The sequence below is a fragment of the Perca fluviatilis genome, chromosome 2 (assembly GCF_010015445.1).
Source record: "Perca fluviatilis chromosome 2, GENO_Pfluv_1.0, whole genome shotgun sequence".
In the NCBI taxonomy this organism is placed as follows: Eukaryota; Metazoa; Chordata; class Actinopteri; order Perciformes; family Percidae; genus Perca; species Perca fluviatilis.
The window spans coordinates 26,800,046-26,822,088 of NC_053113.1; the positions used below are offsets into that span (position 1 = coordinate 26,800,046).

The following is a 22,043-nucleotide window of genomic DNA, read 5'->3' on the forward strand; positions in this document are numbered from 1 at the left end:
TACACAGACCAGCCAAACCAGGTTCTTTGAAAGTCTTAAAAGGCATTCAATTATATTATCTCTTCTCAAGGCCTTAATGGGTCTACAGGAAAATCTCTTGTTATTCTTGTTTTGTAGTATCATTCTTATCTGTTATGACATTTTACTCACCAGTTTCATTACTGAGATCTGGGGACACAGCAACTCTGCTAGACGAGCTTTACAGCAGACCAGTGGAGCAAGCAGGGAGTAACGTTTACAGACACATAGGTTGTTTAATTAATTTAATGTTTGCGTTGATTTTCACTTCCAGATAAGCGGTTAAGATAATGTGCTCAAACTATAGTTTAGTGTAAAGCCTGTCTGATCATGTGTGTGATTGGCAGAGCACATGCCTCGATCTTAGCAATGACGTTGGTAAGTAAAATGTTATAGAACTTGCCGGCCCTCACCTTGAGCTTTAAGAAAGTGCGATGGTCATTTTTCACTTTTTTCTGACATTTCATAGACTCAACGATCAGTGAATCAATCAAAGAAGAGCCTCCTATCAGCAGAGAACAATGACTGGTTTTGAGAAGTTCAAATGTCAAAATGCAAAATAGGAAAACTCACAAATAGGAGGCGTCACACTAAGCAAACCAGTCAGGATACTGATTTAAATACCATTTTATGAACTCTGCTTCACCACTAACCTCGTCACTGATTCCTCAGGTTGAGCGGCGGGTTGTCAACCAATTAGCGGCAGCGTACGAGCAGGAGCTGCTGCCCAAAGGCTGCACCCTGCGTCTGTCTGTCCAGCCAGAGGACCTGGAGGAGCGGAGCACGCCCAGTCTGCGCCTTGAGGTGGTAGGAGAGGACAGCAAATCCAGAACACTGGACATACGTCCACCGCTCAGCCCTGAACACTAACAAAGAAACACAGAGGATATATCCAGATATTTATGCACACATGTACACTTTCCCACACACACACACACACACACACACCCTCATCCTCATCATCATCATCATCATAGTGTCAGCAGGATAGATGCTTCCTGATGGATGTTACCAATAAAAGTATCTCTGATAAACGCATCACTGCCTCTCTTTTTCAGTACACACATGCAGTAATTACATGCCAACTTTTCCGCAATATTGCAGTACAATATTTGCAAACGATGTGTGCTGTAAGCAGTATATTAAGTCAACTTATTTGACCATTAAAAGTTTGTTACAACAGACTTTCATATCAGCTGGGTGCTGATAGCAAGAGCTGTGCACCCAGACTCATTAGATATAAAACTAATAAATAAAAGTAAATATGCTGTAAACGTAGCATAGAGGCTTCATCGTGCATGTGCAGCTTCATGAACATCAAACATCTCATCAGTGGGTTGAAGCCATCTTATTAGTCAAAACAAAAGCTTTGCATCAAGGTATCTGTGACATAGTGATACTTTAATGTCCACTTTGTAGTGTAGATCACTGAAAACAGCCAAAATAAAATATATATATATATAAATAAGTTAATGGCAATGAACATCTGACATTGGTAGGATGAATGGCAGTTTTGTCATTGCATGCTTTGGCAGAGACAGGACGACAAATGAGATGGAAATGGATATTGATAGAACATTAATGAGTAGCAACCAAACCTTTTTAATACTTAAAAAGTAATTTGATTCAGGAATTAAAATGTTTTGCCAAAGTTGGATAAATAACATCCACTTTGAGTTTGTCCGTTGGCTGTAAAGAAAAGGGAAGTATTAATGACCAAAGATAGTTTGACATTGCCTGAGATTGTTCACTTTAATGCACATTTTACTCACCAGCAGAGCTTCACTGATAAATGTTTGTAAACACAATCTGCTTATTCATTTTATTTTAGCAAAGAATGGGTTCGTGGAGAAATACTAAGCAGAAATGTAAAGCAGCCCATTTGAATGATGGGTAATGTAACTGCCTTGTGAATTGTTTCTGTTGATGCATGTTGATGTAAAGAAGTCTCGTCTGTCACGACAGCGTGCTCTGGTGCTGTACAGTCAGTGTGTCTGCGCAGGCAAGTCCATCTGACATTAAGAGAAATTTAGAGTCCTAAAGAAATAATATTCAAAGTGTTATTTCATAAATGTTTCAACAGCATGTTGACAAGGCGCCAAATATAATCGAGCGTCATTTTTCATTCTTGTATCCCAACCTCCACCGCGTAAATAAAGTCATCACAACAAAACGGGAATTCCTCTGTTTTTTGTTCTGTTTGTGTTGCACTGACACTCCTGATTGATGGATGTGTGTGTGTGTGTGTGTGTGTGTGTGTGTGTGTGTGTGTGTGTGTGTGTGTGTGTGTGTGTGTGTGTGTGTGTGTGTGTGTGTGTGTGTGTGTGTGTGTGTGTGTGTGTGTGAGAGAGAGACCAGTGCCTGGGTGGGAATTCTGCAACAATAAAGCTTGTCCACCTTGTGAAACAACATGACAGAGGAATTTCCTTGGAATTCTGCCGTGTGTGGGGGTCTGTGTCAGACGCTGGGAGGGAATGCAGCGTGGTTAATGCTACAGAAATGTAGAAGACATCACAAACACACACACACCCTGCAGGAATGCTTTTCCTATAGGGAGGAATTGGCATGCAGAAAAAAAGACACATTCACTCTTACTGTGCTCCGCCTGGACCCCCCAACAACAAACGCACGTGTAGCTTGTTTTACTCACATCTACAGAATCACAGCTGTCATTCCCCGTTGATTTACAGCATAACACCAGAGCCATTTTCTGTAGGGCTGACACGATTGGGCAAAATTCATTGCCGACTATTTTAATGATCGATTAATTGTCAATTTTCCAGCTTTCGTTTTTATATAATTGTAAATTAAATATCTTTGTGTTTTTATTTGAAGATGTCATTTCGGGCTCCCGCAACTTGAAACTAATCATTCATTGCAGCCCCAATTTTCTTCCAATTACACTTTTTTTAGTAACATCTCAATTGTCAATCAAAGCTAAAAAAAAAAAAAAAAATGAAATCCTGCTTCATTAATTATCCATCTCCTTTATGATTGGTATAGTTTAAATAATGGAAATCAATAAAGGATGGTGGCTTTTACCTAGACCCACGTCATCAGCGTGCCTCAGCAGAACAGTGCATTATATTTTGTGCATTCATAACACCCACTGTTTGGTCCTCAAAAGGTTGTATGATCATTTGTTGTACTTCCAGGGAACTGAAAAGAGGGGAAAGGAAGTACAGATTTCTTTTATTTGTCTACCAACAACTTATGAATCTAAGCTTACTCTGTGGTTGTATAATTATGGTTTGCACTGTAAACAAATTGTCATATAGGCCTACTTAAAAAATGTTATCTTCATGTTGTGGAGATGGTCGAAAAAGTGGGACTCTTGAAGTGGCTGCATCTGGACAGTAGATCAGGTTTTGCCATGATACCTCAAGGCTTTTTTTTCGAATCGCTTATAACCCTCGAACACATCTACACTTTATGGTTTTAGGAAGTCAAGCTGGCGTGTGTGTCTGCACGTGTGTGTATCCATTTACCCTCCCTGAGGAGGAAGACAAGAATAAGAGGAGGAGGGGAGAGAGAAGAGGCTCTTAGTCTGTCCGTCAGGCTATTTCTGACTGCTGCCATTTCTCTGATTAGATTATGGAGAAACAGAAACCTGGCCCTCCATCGTCCTAACCTCCCTCTCACTCTATCTCGCTACATTTGGCTCACTCCCCTCCACCCATTCTCCCTCCGCCCCATGCTCAGCTTCCCACTCTCCTCCACCTTTTTCTCTCAGTCCTTCCCTCTTCCTCTGCTGTCCATCTGTCTGTCTGTCTCTGTCCCTCTCTGTCCTGGTGTGTCTCCTCCACCTTCTGCTGCTTATACAAATGGAGGAGAGCTCAAGGCAAGAGAGAAGCAAAACAGTGAGTGAGTAAAGGTAAAAGGTCAAACATGGGAGGATGAGGGAAATGGAAGACCAGAAAGACTTTTCATTAGTACAAAAACCTCTGTATTAAATTGACGACGAGTATTTTTTGTTCCGTACTATGAATGTCTTTGCTTTCTCAAAGACCAGGGCCCAAACAGCCACAAGATTAAGTAATAACATATGGCCTTAGTTAATTTTGCACTTTAGTGGTGCAAATTCTACACACAAACTTTAATTAACCAAATTACAAAAAACATTGGGCGCCCTCCTAGGCCTCGGCCCGGGGTTCAAGGTGCTGACCATGAACCACAACGTCCCTGCTTCTTTGTCCAGACTGCATGTCATTCCCCATCTCCCTCTCATCCCTATACTGTCAGTATAGTGACTAGTGACTAGTAAATGCATACCCAAAAATGCCCAAAATAATAAAAATAAAAGACCAAAAACCATTTTACCACCCCTGGGGGCCTGGGGCCCTGCAGCAGTTGCACACTTTGTCCAGTTGGTCAGAAGTAGAGGGTTTATTGAGTAACTCTTCAGAGTCAAACAGCTCTTTTTTTACATCAGTTGGTCCAGATTTAAGACGGTACTGTGTTTATTCAGATAAGACCCCAGCATGGGCACGTATTGTGAGTCTAACTGTTTGTGATATGGTTTCCAGTTTGAATGTGTTACATGCACACTGCACAAATGGACAATGCTGAGTGAATGTGCTCTACTGCTTATGAATACTAATCTCTGTTCTGATGGGTAATGAAGTTTAGGTGTGTTACATTTCAGTACAGTTGCTGTGCAGCGGTGGGCTCAGAGAGCCGCAGCAGCAGCAGCAGCAGCCAGGTGGAGGTGGTGAATGATGAATGACTACTAGAGGCTCCCCCATTATCATATCTGTCCCTGCTCTTAACGGGGGATTTTCATCCGTGTCCCTCCGCACTCCTCTCATCTCTCCCTCCCTCTCGTTCTCATTGTGCTCCCCCAGGAAAGCGATCGATTTCACTTCCATTACCTCAGACCTCTCAGCTTTAAAGACGCTCCTCGTTCATGCAGCAGTGAAGCAGCATCCGTTATCAAAGCTTTTTATTTAGGTTTTTACATGTTTGCTCAAGTGATACTCTTGGCTCTTTGTGTTAACGTACGGGCTTACAGTCTGGTGTCTTCGTCGTGGTTCGGGGATGGACCGGTGGACAGGGGTGGCACACACCGACCGGATGCCGTCCGGTTACCGCAAGGCAATCACGTGACAGTCCCCTGGGAGAATTAGCATAAAAGACAAATAAAGGACCCCACCAAAAACACACCAGTCTGCCTTCCTTTCTTTTAAAGAAAAGGAAAGAATCCATTCCGCCTAATTCGAACCTTGCTCAGGGACAGCTCGCGTGGCAGATTGCAGCCTAATTAGTTTAGAGGGAATTTAATTCAATTAACTTTCCACAGCTCCGCGAACCCCGCCGCTGGGCTGCTTTCAGAACGCGGGGCCAGAGCTCGAGATCTAATTAGCGTGTTTGGAGAAGCTCTCCTGCGCGCGGCCATCCCTCGCTGCTCCAGCTGTGGTGTGCGTGTGTGTGTGTGTGTGTGTGTGTGTGTGTGTGTGTGTGTGTGTGTGTGTGTGTGTGTGTGTGTGTGTGTGTGTGTGTGTGTGTGTGTGTGTGTGTGTGTGTGTGTGTGTGTGTGTACTGTGGTCTCCCGGGACCTGGTTTTTATCCTAAAAAGCTTCTTTTTTAAGTAACATGCCGTTATCCATTAGGATAATACAGGTCTGGTGCCGCAGTGGAGAGATGTACGCAGCATGTGAATAACCGCAGCTGCTCTGCGTCATATTCCGGCTGATAAATGTATGTTGAATTGATATTAGAGTGGACTTAAATTAGTGCGAGTGTAATTTGATGGCTTAAAATTAATGGCCACATTTTTTTGGCAACTGACGAAATTTCAGCTTGATGAACCTTTGTGCTGGACAATTATTTGTGGTCTTATTGGACTGTGTTGCACTTCAAGTTTTTGATCCAATCTGATAATATTTGTGGATTTTTGACTAAACTTCATTCACGTCATTAGATCCAATATGATGCTCTTCAGTGAGCCCAGTGGTTTCTCTAGCAGGCACGTCCCAATGATAATATTTTAAACATGACAGATTGGTGCAATATGATGAGATTGTACATGTCCTATGTTTCAATATCATTATGCATTACATTAACGCCTTTAACTTCTCTTAGGTGACGCACTTTGGCACAGATTACAGCTGACCACATAAAGGTCAAAATAGCCTCGACTGAAAAATCATTTTATTATGGGATTTAAAAATATATATTTGTAGCTTAAATGTATATCAATGTTTTATTTTATTTCCCCTGTAGAATAGACTACGGTCCCACGTATCAACACTGCCTGAGTGAAGAGTTGAATGTTACTACACTGGGTGCTGTTGCTCTAACCCGGTTAGATGCACGCCGTCGTCTTGAGCCGAAGCGTCACGGTACATTCCGGTAATTGGGGATTGAAATGCGGGGACAGGCGCACCGACGGGACCCCCGGCCCCTGGCCCACCACCCTCCTCCCTCCTCCCTCCAGCACCGTCTCTCATCCATCACCGGGCAAATCAAATGCACCCGCCAGCCTTCGCTGCTGTAAAGACGCAGGCCGATGTTAACGGCAGGATCTGTGATTTTTGATTATATTTTATGCGCAATCAAATTCACCGCCGAGGGACGAGGATCTTAAGAGGGGCGATGACACGACACATTTTAGTGACACTGCAGGCTGAGAGCTGGCTGCTCGGCTGTGTAGATAACACTTGCTTTGGATGAAGTTGTAGCAAATGAAAAAGAAGTAGGCTATGGGTCCTATTAATTAAACAATATGGTTAGTCTTTACAAAGTTTTTACAAACAAGACTATCTGTTATAACGAAGATGAAAGGAATACCTATTGAGACCGAGTGTGTGTGTGTGGGTTAGAGAGAGAGAGAGAGAGAGAGAGAGAGAGAGAGAGAGAGAGAGAGAGAGAGAGAGAGAATTCAATCAGCCATTGGGCGTATTTTGCTTGTGCGCAAACTACGCACAGGTGGCAATTAGATTAGCATTAGGGGACTCATTTATAACGTGATACAGTGCAACGAAAACAGACTTCACTGTTCATGCTATCCACATCCATGATCCTATCTATCATGGTTGGCTATAGGGCTAATAATTCAGCGAATAATTCAATTTGCACAACAGCTAAATTCAAGAATGGATGAAACCTATAGACAAATCATTTGAATTGGCCTATTAAATCAATTTGACCTATTACAACTGTTAATAATTAAGTTATCATGGTCATATTATCAAAAATAGTTAGCAGGATATTCTACATTAAATAAATTAAAAAATATATCTATTTAAATTTTCACCATGAGGTCTATGTGCCCAATTCTCTTTTTTTTGTCCCCTTGGTTGCATTTTATTGCAACAGCTGTACAGCAACCATTATGCTCACATCTTGCAATGTAAAATCAGTTTGACTCTATTTGTACATGATCGATCAGTGGCACTCCTCTTAATAAAATATAAATATATATAGCCTATTAACAGTAGCTAATGCGCGCATTTAACGAAAGAGTAGGCCTTCTATCCAGATGAGGATCAATAGTTGCCTCAGTCTAAAGCAGGACAACGTCTTTCGGCATACGGGACATGTTCTTCTTTGAGCTTTCATGATGGATGGAGCTGGCAGGCTCTCTCTGTGACTGACAGCTTCACTTGGTTTCCAGACCACCACCGCGTGTCACGGGACAGAGACCGGACTGGGGCCTCCCGCGTGGCTTTTCTTTAAACCAGTGTCGCCGCTGTCCCATCTTTCACTCATCTCTTATGCCCTGTCTCTAGACCATACACCTCTTCATCTCTCCATCAGGGCCATCAGACATCAATCACAGAGACCAGTCTCTACACCCACACCACCCTGACGAACACAAGTTATCCTACTGCTTGCGTCGTTAAAGCCAATCTGCATGCAGCCCCGCAGGTCTCCAGTCGGCGTCTTTGGGGTGGAAGACCATCATGAACAATTACAGTGGCACAAAAGATGGGAGCAGAGGGGGAACAAATGTTAGGAATTTAATTAGGATTTCTCTACAGATCACGCCCCTTTCGTGTTTGAAATAAGTTAGGACAGACAGGACGATTAATATAAGGCCTATACTGCTGTTTTTATTTATTTTTATTTTTTCGGAATAATAGGCTACATTTTACGATCACAGCGCAGAAAAGAATCCCCAAGTGCCTCACCAAAAATGTTTAGGGCAGGCTTTACATCCTGGTTAATAGGCATCGTTATTTATGATTCATCAGAAAATTAAATAAGGAAGATTGACGTTTATATAAACAGAGAACTTAAATTCATTAATCAAGGGAAATATAACGACATCCGATTATATAACGTTTTATTATAATAACCTATACTTATATACTTCATGCTGTGTAGGCCTTGTTATCCCGAATTAGTTGACTTGAACCCGTTGCCTTAAACCGACTAAGTTTTTACACAAGGTGAAACTGCAGGTCAAGTTGTATTAACACAGAGCAGTAAGTTGATGCAGTAGACAAATCAAGTTTACATTAGTCTTTACTAAAAATCATTAGTAACATCAATTTTTTTTTTCTGGAGTCATGTTGTCTAAAATAAGCATTTTTAAGCTTTATTGGTAACTTTTTTATATTAATGAATATCCAAGCCATTGCCAAATCAGTTGATACAAAGCTAATAAAGACTATCAGCTCCACACAACTCTCTCTGTTTTTCTCAGTATGGCTGTGTTCAGAAACTAGTGGGATCAGGCGACTCTTGCGCACAGAAAATCGAGGGAAGATAATGACCTCTTCTGAAGAATCCATCACGTTTTTTCAACCCTCCGTGTCCTCCTTGGCTACTAGCAACTGTATGGAGGAGGGGTGGGTCTTGATGCAACAATAAATGTAGATAGACACCATACATAAGTAAAACCCAGATAACATAAATTCACACCCAAAACATTAACAGAACATTTTTAAAACACACTTTAACTAGGACAGAAACCATTAAGAATATATATTTTTCCCATGAGCCTTTGCATCGCTTTAGCCCAGACCAGTTCAAATGACCCCGCCCCTCCCATACAGACACTTAACATCCTTAGTTATCTCTGCTTAATACGATCTGTGCACTGCATACTTAAGCTGATTATTACAAACAACTAATGTGATTTAGTAATGAATATGGTTTTCAACAAAACATTAAAGAATAAGTAGTGACCACTAAAAAGTTTAATTACTAAATCTGGGTTTACAGTTAGGCCTATATGTTTTCCTTCATTATTCCCATATAGGAACTTGTGGTTAATTGTTTAATGGTCCTAATCGCTTATAGCCATTACAACCTAATGTTTTAACATTTAATAATGTTGTTCTAGCTTTTAAATCAACGACACACACTGATCACTAAAACGGTGAATTGATGCTTTGATGTTAAATCAATCATAACTCTGATTAGAAACGGACAGCCTATGTTAAGTGTGTCCGTAAGATTTCCCCCTAATAACCCAGTCCTCCATGGGCCTATAATCCCTATAGTCGGGGTTCCTCTCTCAGGGGCCCTCAGGAGCCTCTAGGGGACCATTGTGTCCCCCTCTGTTGACTCGGACGTCATGAATGCCAAAGATCCCCGTTACTGTTTCCGTCAAATCGCCCATGAATGTAAAAGTCCAAAGTTAAAGCCTCCGCAGAGGAGAAGTCTCCCCCTGCGCCGGAGCACTATAGGGCGGATTAGTGGCCTGGAAGAGACCGGTCCCCTCTTTGAAGGGATTAAAGTTTATATTCTTAAAAGCGGGAGAGCTAGGGTCGCTCCTGGCTGCTCTTTTTTTTTTTTTTTTTGAGAGGCAGAAACGGCTTGGAGAGTTTAACTTTTGAAACAGTTTAAGTTTCTCGGTAAACTCACCTCTGAACCCACCAGACGGGACGAGGACACACAACAGACGGCGTGGCCTGGGAGCTGACTGGTTAATGTGCGAGCCAAAAAAAATCTCCATTCTTATCAAATGTAGCCTATATTTTTTTATGTGGCTTTAAAAATAGCCTATATGGATCAGAAATCACACAGAACAATGGGCTATATTGGCGTTGCAGTAGTTTATGAGAAAACTTTTTTTCAATAGGCCTACGCTAATGCAACGGCATGGCGTCTTAGTCCATGTGACTGGACACTTAAGCCTATGTAGGCCTACATGTCACATAAATGCCACAACTAAAAAGTGAGTCGAGTCTGTGGTAGTCTGTTTACCGAGACCTATAACCAACTTACTTACTTACAGTAGCCTATATAAGCCCATGCTTAGTTCTGGGTCTAAATAGACCTAGGCCTACTATTCCAGTAAAGGGTGCTGCTCAGATAGCTACTGTAGCTCTTCGTGAGCCTCGGGCACAGCGACATGAGTGACGTTCAAGCAGAACTGCAAGCCAACATCCGCCAAAGACCAACAACTGTATCAACAGGAGCACCGCGTGCCGCCCCGCCCCAAACATCCACCAGCTCTCACCAACCACACAATAAACGCTTTAACAAATCTTATTATTTATACTTATTTGTGGTTTTAAGTGCACAGCGCGGCAAATGCACGCATGCGCGCGCGTTTGGTGGGTTAATGACATTAAAGGGAGCATCACCATGCAGTCTCTGGTCAAGCAGAGATAAGAGTGCGCACAATTGAGCGCGCGTACACAAGCCAAAACTTAATTAATTTCTCGTGAAACGGAATTTTGGTTTGTGGGTTATATTTGTGAAATGTATCCACTAATAAAACGCCTGTTAATTTCCTGAACAGAGCCTGAAATGCAGCCGTCATGTTTTGAAATAGCACTTTGGAAACTGCATGGAGCGCGCACCTACAGGTTTCAAGCTTCTGTGTGTGTGTGTGTGTGTGTGTGTGTGTGTGTGTGTGTGTGTGTGTGTGTGTGTGTGTGTGTGTGTGTGTGAGTGTGTGTGTGTGAGAGAGAGAGAGATGAGAGAGATGGGGGCCGTGTGGGATATGACTTATCACATTGTATGACACCGAACAATAAACTTAAACCAATTTATGAAGCGTCAATGCGTTTATGGTTAGCCTGTCGTGGTTGCTCAGTTGTCTCCGCAGCCAATTCCCTCTCTAGTCCTATACATCAAAGCGACGCTCACTCTGGTGACATTTCCGTAAAAGTGATCGGAATCAAATCAAGCTTTTAATCTCACCAATCACCGTCACATCTGGACATTCCCCCCCACATAAAGACTTCTGTGGCTGAGCTGCAGTTGTTTCCACGAGCCGTTTGAGGGGCAGCAAAACTATATTGACCGGCTACGGAGCATTATTTGGGGCTCAACCTGCACCTGCTCATATGATGCATTTTAGTCACATGTTAACATAGGCTATTATTATAGCCTACTCTTTCGGCATTTTTAATTGTAGGCCTATATAATATAATAAAATAATCAGACTATCCCACAACAGCGAAAGTAGGCTATATTCTAAGTGTGTTTTCTTGTAGATACGTCCAAAAGGCCCATCGGGCAAATTTCAGTGCCAACCCGAGCGAATATTGCTCTTTTATATTATTTTTATTTATTTATTTTTATCTCTACATGTTTATAGACATAGGCTATCTTGTGATAGGCTATTTGACCAAACAGCAGGCTATAATAGCCTACATTCATATTCTGGAGTTCAAACCCCAAAAGTCCCATTCAGTGCAGCCTTCTTCCGGGATGGCTTTTCAAAAGGAATAATATTTAATCTCTTCACTATTGTAGAAAAAGAGGGGAAATATGCCTAACGTAGGGGAGACGATAAGCATAGAAGTGCAAGTCTTGGCCGAAAATGGTCCTTATTTTTACTTGGAGAGCTTGTGAGCTAATTAAACACATTATAAGCGCAGTTTTTAGCTTTAGATCTAAAAGAAATGACAACTGAAAGAGATTGAGGCTTGCTTTTGGTCATATCGCTGAGATAACTTGACTCACCAGAATTAGAAACGTCCGATAAAGGAAGCATTATAACATTACTACACATTATAACGTTTTTATGTTGTTATTTTTTTAATGAAGAAGCCGTTGGTTTTTAGACTGAGGATTAAACTCTGCTGACACCTGCGAGCTCGCGATGCTGTGGAGCGCGTGGGCGGTGCAGCGAGCGATGGGAGGGGGGCCGTCCGTGTCCACGCTCACTCACTGGTGGCATTGTCATGGAAACTAGACCACCGCCTCGCTATTGTCTCGCGCTCTGCCAAGTTTATTATAAACAGTGCGCGAGCTGCAGCGCGCTGTCAAACGGAGCGCGAGAGCAGAGCGAACTGCAGCCCAGGGAGGAAAACCGCAGAGAGAAAAGCAGGAGCAGGAGAAAGTGAAAAAAGGAGAGTGAAGAGCCGTAGAGAGAAAAGCGAAAACATCTGGATTATTTACCAAGAAACACGAACAACAGCCCTGTGACAGTGAGATATACGCCACAAAGCTGACAGGAGTTTTAAAGAGACGAACCAAGAGATACTGGAGAGACAGACCAACTCCAACTGGTTTGAACAACATCACTCTATCTGCTAAAATAAAAGGCGGCTAAAGACACACCCAAACCTCTCTGCTCAGAGTTCCCCTCGTAGTTTTTAGTTTGCAGACCGGTGTTTGCACCGGCTCATCTCCATGTATAAGATGGATTACTCCTACCTGAACTCCTATGACTCCTGCATGGCGGCCATGGAAGCGTCGGCCTACGCGGACTTCAGCTCTTGCAGCCAGGCCAGCTCCTTCCAGTACAACCCGATCCGGAGCGGACCCTTCTCCAACCCGGGCTGCACTCCGCTCAGCACGGCCAGCTGCACCCTGGGAGCCCTGCGAGAGCACCAGCCCACACCTTACTCCTCAGGTAGGCCCAGTCTGAAGGTCTGCCGGGATATAAAGAAAGGTTATGGGATGTTGTTCATTAGGCTTATAATTATTAAGCGAAAAAAGAAAAGAAGCAGTAGGCCACATTTTGTCGTCCTTATCATTTTCTCTGGCTTGAACGGCGATTAACCGCTTCTATCACAAAACAAAAAAGGGGGTATCTAATTGTCAACTGTCATTTTTTTCTTTATTGATGAATTAACCATAATAGTTTAAGGCCTAAATGGTTTAAATGGATTTTTATATCAATATAGACGTCATTCTTGCACTGCAACAGCTGCGTGCTAAATCAATGTTATAATTCACATGTTAATATTACATTTTTTAATGATGATTTTGAAAAGCGCAGGGATTTTTAAAGAGAAAGCTATACTAATTATCTAATTATGACAGTAGGCCTATAGCCTATATGCACGCGTCAATCTACAATAAATCAGAAGACTTTGCTATCCCTAATAATAATAATAATAATAATAATAATAATAATACATCGTCTAAAAAAAATCGAAATCAACCTTGACGAATGACCCATAATGTGCTGTGCAATTATTAATTTCCCTGCAATCCTATTTGTGTCAAATTCTTAAATTGAGTGGCCGGGTTAGCTCAGTTGGTAGAGCAGGCGCACATATATAGAAGTTTACTCCGCGACGCCGCAGGTTCGACTCCGATCTGCGGCCCTTTGCTACATGTCATTCCTCCTCTTTCTTGTCTTCATCTGTCCTGTGGAAATAAGAGCCTAAAATGCCCCAAAAAATAATCTTTGAAAAAGAAAAGATATAGCCTATATAGGCTATCTTTAAAAAACATTTACGATTTAAACCCAATATCCATTTTTTTGACAGGCTTATAAAGTGGAATGCTCGCTAAATGTGTTGTGACCGGTTGTGACATTAATAACTCCAAAATAAATTGTAGTTGCAAAGTGACATTCTGTTCATGCAGCTCGATCAAAAATGTTGTTTGTTATTGTATTTGTTATTTATTTTATAAAGTCGATAGCCTAAATAAAACGCCTACAGGTCTAACTAATTTGAGGCTAAATTCCTCTTCTTCGCTGTATTAAAAGTCACAAAACTCTCAGTTGACTATAAAACAAAAACACCTTTTTAGGCCAAATAGAATAAAAATAAAAAACGTATTGAACCAGCTTTGTGAAGCCGATATTTCCTTTTTAGCGTTTTGTTATAAATTTGGCCTTCCGCCTATTCTACAATCCAATGAACACAATGCAATACATTATTATCAATCAACTAATCCGCCTTCAACCACTAACTAGGCTACTGTAGGCCTACACATACAGTAGGTTGGTGACTGACGAAAACAGTTGGTTATGAAAGATTTCTTCATAAAGCCGTTACAAAGTTGTATTTTAAAATTCCGACGAGTTAAGGCGGGTCCCGTTTCATTTACGCGGGGCCACTCCGCGTTACTATGATCCACGGCCTGTGCGGTCTCAAAGTGCCAGTCAGGCCATTTCAAATGTTGTTTTTCGACCGCTAAACGGATATAAATTTCCCCCTCACAGTCCCTTACAAGTTTTTCTCGGACCCCTCCGGCCTGAACGAGAAGAGGAAGCAGCGGCGCATCAGGACCACCTTCACCAGCTCCCAGCTGAAGGAGCTGGAGCGGGTCTTTGCCGAGACACACTATCCGGACATCTACACCCGAGAGGAGCTGGCGCTGAAGATAGACCTGACCGAGGCCAGGGTACAGGTGAGAGGAACAGGCGTTTGTTCTTCTGCTTTCTTATACCTGAAGAAAGTTTCAGGTAGAACACATTATACACAACTTCAGCAAAGGAAAACCTTTTACTTAGAATTTACTTCTGTCTGACATGATCATGTTATCTATCGATCTATCTATCTATCGATCTATCGATCTATCTATCTATCTATCTATCTATCTATCTATCTATCTATCTATCTATCTATCTATCTATCTATCTATCTATCTATCTATCGATCGATCTATCTATCTATCTATCTATCTATCTATCTATCTATCTATCTATCTATCTATCTATCTATCTATCTATCTATCTATCTATCTATCTATCTATCTATCTATCTATCTATCTATCTTAATGTTACCTCTGTCTGCGTTAACAGGTGTGGTTTCAGAACAGACGTGCAAAGTTTCGCAAGCAGGAGCGTGCGGCCAACGCCAAAGCCAACAGCTCTGGTGGCACCACGGGCAGCAGCTCCAGCAGCAGCTCTGGAGGGAAGAAGGGCGGAGAGCTGAGATCTTCATCCGATGACGATGAGTCCAAAGAATCCACCTGCAGCCCCACACCTGACAGCACGGCCTCCCTGCCGGGCTCGGCCAATGGAAACTTGGGCAGCCCCGCCAGCCTGAGCCCCAGCCCGGCTCCTGTCAACAGCGGCTACGTTAACACCTCCAGCTCTCCGGTTCTCCAGGGGCTGAAGCCGCCCAGCTGGTCCAGTCTGGGGCCGTCCAACCCAGCCGTTGCCCAGCCTGCTACCCAGACTCAGGAGATTCTGAAGGCCTGGCAGCCGGCGGACAGTATGACCGGGCCCTTTGCTGGAGTCCTGTCCTCCTTCCACAGAAAACCCAACCCCACCATCAAGACAAACCTGTTCTGAAGCACAGAGGAAGAGGAAATGAGAGACAAACATTATGCTGTCTACTGGAACACTGAGGAATTCCCAGCTTTTGTTGAGAGTCAGGACATACCCATTATAACACTGAATTCACTGGTGTAGTCTGCTGTAGTTCAGTGAGGCCTTCGGTTCTTCTCTAAAAAAAAATAAAATAAAAAAGTATCCTGTCAAACTGATTCAAAGATAATAAAATCAAAGGTTTGGACACCATCACTCACCCTAAAAAAATTATGCAACTGCACTTGCAAAACTGTGGACATGGTCAGTCTCCTTCCTGCAATGACTCTTCACTTTCACTCTCAGATGTGTTCATACAGATTGACAAGAAATCATATTTCCTCAGATAAAACTAAGTCAAGACACACTCTATTTATTGATGCAACACTCTTCATGTACAGGCCCTTGAACTTCAGAGCGTCGAAAGCATGATTGTGTGTGGCCCAATCGGAACTGCTTTGACTGATGAACACATGCATACACAGTCTTTTTTTCACTACGTCTTTTCAGTCCTTCTTGCCACTTATAAACTCACATTCCCACACTCGCTGCATTGCAACAGACTCTTGGACAGCCATAGCGCCAGCTCTGATGAGCATGGCGATCAGGTACAAGTTTAAAGCAGAAATCTAAACATCACGCTCCAGTCTCTGCTGGGGAAACAAAACAAACTTTCACCCTCAAGCACAACTTCTTCTAAGCTCCCCTGACACACATACTCTCACCAGAAGGGAACAGAGTCGCCCCTAAACCTCTTTGCCGAGCAGAGCACCCCAAAATCCAATTAGAGCAGCCGGGGCCAAGACCAGACACCTCCCCAGTTCATCCCTTTTTCCTTCTTTACTGTATCAAGTCCTGACTCTCCCCCCACTCTCATCCTCAATGTGACCCCCCCCCAGGCTTTTAGGTCCTATCCCTTCACTCTCTCTGTCCCAATATGCCTTTCTCTTTCAAACAGTGGGTACTTTGTTAAAATTCAGCAAGGGAAAGAGGGACCGAGATCTTGAGGCCCCTGCAGTTTCCTGCTCTGTTCTTTGGGTAGAGAGAGGTGAAAAGATGTAGTTCTACACAAGGCCGAGTGTGACCTACAACTATGTCAATCTAATTATAACAGACTTGTACTGTGGGTATCGTCGCACAGCACTACGACTGGTTTCTCACTTTCGTCACTGACTGAAGAGTTTTCTGATGATTCTCCTGCTGGACTGATGGGAACAAAGGAGTTTGTTGCTTCAGTCTGTGGTATGAACTCTAGCGGACCAACAACTCCTCACCCACAGAGCTGCAACGCAAGCTGGTCAAACGTTGGCAATATAGAGAGATGGAAACAGTTACTGGAGTTTTATACTGTGTGTCCATTAATACCATCATTTTCTTTCTGTTGATCTCCATCTTTTTTTTGCTGTACCTTGCAAAGTTGCTTGTGTAACATCTCTATTTCATTTTGTAGCAAATCACTGTAACAAGACTGATTTCAGAACTGACTTGGTTTACTCCAGAAATCTACTCCAAAGGAAAAAAAAAAAAAAAAAAAAAACGTGTATTTATTAATATTCTTTATTATGTCAGTGAGGAAACCCACACATTTCTTTGGACTGCTCCATGAAATTTTGTGACTGTAAATTCCGTAATTAGTAATATAAATATTAGGTAGCCTTTTGTTTATTATTTTCATGTTGCTTTACAGATTTATTTCATTGCGGAGCACCTGTCTCACAGACCAACACGTCCATGAAAACTATGAATCGACAGAAGCTCTAGTGAATGAGAAGTTATAGCACTACTCTGAATATTCTAATAAATCTACATTATTGAAGCACTACGTGATGCGTTTAATGATCTGGTTTCTTGTGTGTAACAGAGTGATGAGAGTGTTGTGTGTTATGTGCAGACCTCAGAAACTAACAAAGCTGTTTTCATGAACACTAGAGGTACGTGCTCCTGAAATCATGGTTCAATAAAAACTGAAATCACTGTCACTTATTTTAATTTTACCGTACACATTTTTTCCCTTTTCTCTAGTGAGGCAGGTCTACAGCTCACAGACCATAACTGTTTCATCCTCTCAGCTTTCCCTGCAGACAACAACAAAAAGAAGAGAATGAGTAAATAAGATATTAGATTTTAATTGAAAAAAAAAATGACATGGGCAAACAACTTACATTAACTTAACATAACCAAATGAGGTGACTACATAAAGGAACAAGATAAAATTGAGTGTGTCAGAGAAAACAACAATGGCACGTCTCTTTTACTTACACACACACACACACACACACACACACACACACACACACACACACACACACACACACACACACACACACACACACACACACACACACACACACACACACACACACACACACACACACACACACACACACACACACACACACACACACACACACACACACACACACAAAAAAGAGGCCAATAAGGCTTACAAAGACCTCAGATTTAACACGTCTGTACGCCAGATCCACATTCTCTGCATTATGGTTGTTTGGCTGTTAGAAAATTAGACAAAGTGTACGACACATAACACAGGCAAGTTGCTAAGTCAAAGGTTGTATGCGAGAAACTAAATTCAAGGATTTGTTTTGGGTCACAAGCAAAATTAGCAGGTCAAACAGACATGAATGAAACTGCTACCATTGCCAATTATGCAAAAACACATTCATTGAGAGTATAGAGTTCTACTTTTGAGGCCACGTCAGCCTCTCCTAAAACAATTATAAACTGGTTTAAAAAAAAAAAAAAAAAAAAAAAAAAAAAAAAAATTTTTAACACTAAAAAAAATAAGCAGGTAAGTTGACTCTCTGATATTTAACTATTCAAGAACAGTATATAAACAAACCAAATCCTTTCACTGAACATGACTTGGTTGTGTCTTATTTTCCCCAAAGTTTCCACAGTCAGCATCTACTGATGAGGTTTTTGAAGTAGCAGCACCACCTGCTGGTTACATCAGGGATCAACAACAGCCCCGAACCATCTGTTTCCTGCAGAGACTCTTGTGTTTTTTTGTGTATCATTATAGATGAGTCAAAATCTCTAGACTGTATTACACAGAAAATGGTTTGTTGACAAAATTTACAAATGACAATATGATGGCTTAGTAAATCTTGTGTATAATAATCATTAGTAAATCTATTTTGCTATGTTAACCAATTCCCTGAACACTCCCATTACACAATTTAAAATGAAATGAGTGAAAGATGTGACATGAAGCCCATCAAACCTGGGTCATATAGGATACTAAAATAAGATTTGCAGTTTTCTGTAAATTTAAATTAAATGTCCTCAGAGATAATAAAACTGGGAACATGAGAAATGTGATGGGTAAAACCTTCAGAGTAATATATTTCCTTTGGTACGGCATTCATCACCTCATGTATACTTGTGATTCTATAACCTCATCTACTTGATATTTTTAGGCCAATTAACCAAATACACAATCTATATGCTGCATGGGTCATTTGTCAATGTTTAAGGATACTTACAGATTTTTGGAGAAGAAAAAAAATTTCTCAACTTCTTATAACATAATCTACTAAAAAAAGATGAAATGTCAGTGTTGAGTGTGAAGAGATCACACACCAGTGGGTGCTGATGGCTAACACAGTCCTTTTAATGTTATGCTATGTTATGAAAAATGCACTCTTAGCTCCAACAGGACCAGTTTGGGTGGTTTGCTCCATATTCCCTTTATCATAAAAAATGAAACATAAAAACATAAACACATGCAGAGACACAGAGACAATAAATGCCACCATTTAAACAACAGAGGCCCAAACATCATCACAAAAGTACAAATTTGAGAAAAGCGAGTTGAGCTGGCTTCAGTCGGACATGAGTCAGGGCTAGCTCCTCTCCTGTCACCAATTCCTGTCCGCCTCCGTCACAGAAGCGAGGACGTTCCTCTGCCCCAGCTGTGGACTGACATTACCCTTGAGTGCTTTTGAAAAATTCCCACATAGTTTCCCCAACTGTGACCAATGGTGGGGGGAAAACAGAGAGGTACACATTAAAAGAGTCCGAACTGCAAAACACAGACGGTGTGTTTTCAAGGTTCTGGTTCCCCCAACTAAAAGCCCTCTTTTCATGTTGTTTTAAACTTGACAGTCTGCATTCCCCATAGCTGAAGAGTCTTAAACTTTTTTTCACTCCTCAGTTAAAGTTTCTCAGGACCAAGAAAGACAAACAAGTTTTAACTTTAAGCTAGCTTGAAGCTGAATGTCAGAAGTGATGGTACAACATCAAGGCATCAGCTGCTCTATATCTTCAATTCTATCTGTCCAGAATAATATTATCTCACCCTGCATCTTCTCACTAGGTTTCAAGCCGAGGGTTATGTAGTGACGCTTAAAGGACTGACATGATTCTCATTAAATAAGGCCACCTCTACGACAACGCACATACATTACATGTGAAAAACCATGGTGGTTCTACAAGTGTTTTTTTTTAAGTACAAATGGAGTGCAATTTCTCTCAGAAGGCACAGTCTGGCATTAATTGGCACATTCCAGCTCAGCTCAGTTCAGTTCAGCTGAAATCTGGCCTCTTGGGACCCGGTTCTGGTACCAGGCCAGTTTGGACTAGTCATACACCAGTTTGAAACAGTTTATTTCTGCTGCTGTTGCTGCTGCTTGAGGCTCTCCAGCAGGATTCGCTTGTGGGTGGGGTCGAGCACCCCCGCCTCCTCCAGGTCCTCCTCAGTGATGTCACTGGAAAAACAATTCTTACTAATTAATTATTAATTAACAGTAATGGTTTACTTAAAATAATAACAGTAGAGATGTATTTTTTATCCCACCAAGTCAACGTTCTGCACTTAAATTGGAGATTTTGCTGTATTTTCGGTCTGAAGCGATAGCTTTTATTCCCACACCCACTAGAGCGTGACTGTCAACATTTCTGAGTGTGTGAGTGTATGCACCTGAGGAACTCCAGGTCGTCCCAGCCGTTGTGTAGAAGACCCTGCTCATACCTCTCCAGTCCCAGTCTCTGCAACCACTCCCCCACTGAGGATTCCCCAACAGACAAAGACGAGCTACTGCTGCCCCAAAGTGCCTGTGCAGGGGAAAACGAAACACAGAATCAGTTAAAAACTGATGAAGGAACATCGCAACTTGACACTCCTCCCACAGAACGCACAGAAGATACAAAACGCTATCTTGGGATGGGCTCTATTTTTCTTCACACCAAAAAGGAAGCGCTAAAACTTTGATGAAAAGGGATCAAGATGGTTTGGTAAAATCGTACAGATGACTGTATGAACATACGTAAAATGCTATGAAATCGCTACGTAGCTGGGTAACAGCCAAGTTGAAGAGAGCTTCTGGGTTTGTGAGAAAACTATACTACACAAACTGGGATGGCCTGAAAGAAACTACCCATAACAACCCAAACAAGTCACAGCTACACTCGTTGCAGCTGCCAAACCATTCATAATTGCATTATATACAGTGCCTTGCGAAAGTATTCGGCCCCCTTGAACTTTTCGACCTTTTGCCACATTTCAGGCCTCAAACATAAAGATATAAAACTGTATTTTTTTGTGAAGAATCAACAACAAGTGGGACACAATCATGAAGTGGAACGAAATTTATTGGATATTTCAAACCTTTTAAACAAATAAAAAACTGAAATATTGGGCGTGCAAAATTATTCAGCCCCCTTAAGTTAATACTTTGTAGTGCCACCTTTTGCTGCGATTACAGCTGTAAGTCGCTTGGGGTATGTCTCTATCAGTTTTGCACATCAAGAGACTGACATTTTTGCCCATTCCTCCTTGCAAAACAGCTTCGAGCTCAGTGAGGTTGGATGGAGAGCGTTTGTGAACAGCAGTTTTCAGTTCTTTCCACAGATTCTAGATTGGATTCAGGTCTGGACTTTGACTTGGTCATTCTAACACCTGGATATGTTTATTTGTAAACCATTCCATTGTAGATTTTGCTTTATGTTTTGGATCATTGTCTTGTTGGAAGACAAATCTCCGTCCCAGTCTCAGGTCTTTTGCAGACTCCATCAGGTTTTCTTCCAGAATGGTCCTGTATTTGGCTCCATCCATCTTCCCATCAATTTTAACCATCTTCCCTGTCCCTGCTGAAGAAAAGCAGGCCCAAACGGTGATGCTGCCACCACCATGTTTGACAGTGGGGATGGTGTGTTCAGGGGATGAGCTGTGTTGCTTTTACGCCAAACATAACGTTTTGCATTGTTGCCAAACAGTTCGATTTTGGTTTCATCTGACCACAGCACCTTCTTCCACATGTTTGGTGTGTCTCCCAGGTGGCTTTTGGCAAACTTTAAACAACACTTTTTATGGATATCTTTAAGAAATGGCTTTCTTCTGCCCACTCTTCCATAAAGGCCAGATTTGTGCAGTATACACGACTGATTGTTGTCCTATGGACAGAGTCTCCCACCTCAGCTGTAGATCTCTGCAGTTCATCCAGAGTGATCATGGGCCTCTTGGCTGCATCTCTGATCAGTCTTCTCCTTGTATGAGCTGAAAGTTTAGAGGGACGGCCGGGTCTTCGTAGATTTGTAGTGGTCTGATACTCCTTCCATTTCAATATTATTGCTTGCACAGTGCTCCTTGGGATGTTT

General features: G+C 41.9%; 3 protein-coding genes across 4 annotated transcripts in view; 2 read left to right on the plus strand and 1 right to left on the minus strand.

Annotated features, from left to right (window-relative positions):
- Positions 1–2,191, plus strand: part of clpb (caseinolytic mitochondrial matrix peptidase chaperone subunit B) — a 34,903-nt gene extending 32,712 nt beyond the window's left edge. Inside the window, exon 16 of the mRNA XM_039780904.1 lies at positions 691–2,191. Within this exon, the coding sequence (XP_039636838.1) occupies positions 691–888 (198 nt within the window). The 3' untranslated portion in view covers positions 889–2,191. The remainder of the gene's footprint in view (positions 1–690) is intronic.
- A 9,955-nt stretch (positions 2,192–12,146) lies between these two features.
- phox2a (paired like homeobox 2A) lies at positions 12,147–16,316 on the plus strand. Its single transcript, XM_039787720.1, has 3 exons — positions 12,147–12,784; positions 14,333–14,520; positions 14,916–16,316. Exons 1-3 carry the CDS (start codon positions 12,562–12,564, stop codon positions 15,408–15,410), a joined length of 906 nt encoding a protein of 301 aa, XP_039643654.1. The 5' UTR covers positions 12,147–12,561; the 3' UTR covers positions 15,411–16,316.
- Positions 16,317–19,038: 2,722 nt separating this feature from the next.
- inppl1a (inositol polyphosphate phosphatase-like 1a) overlaps positions 19,039–22,043 on the minus strand; it is a 28,868-nt gene continuing 25,863 nt past the window's right edge. For both annotated transcript variants that reach the window (XM_039787739.1, XM_039787730.1), the window contains 2 exons: positions 20,368–20,501; positions 19,039–20,155 (listed from right to left, as the gene is read on the minus strand). In XM_039787739.1, coding sequence (XP_039643673.1) covers positions 20,053–20,155; positions 20,368–20,501 — 237 coding nt within the window. In that variant the 3' untranslated portion in view covers positions 19,039–20,052. The remainder of the gene's footprint in view (positions 20,156–20,367; positions 20,502–22,043) is intronic.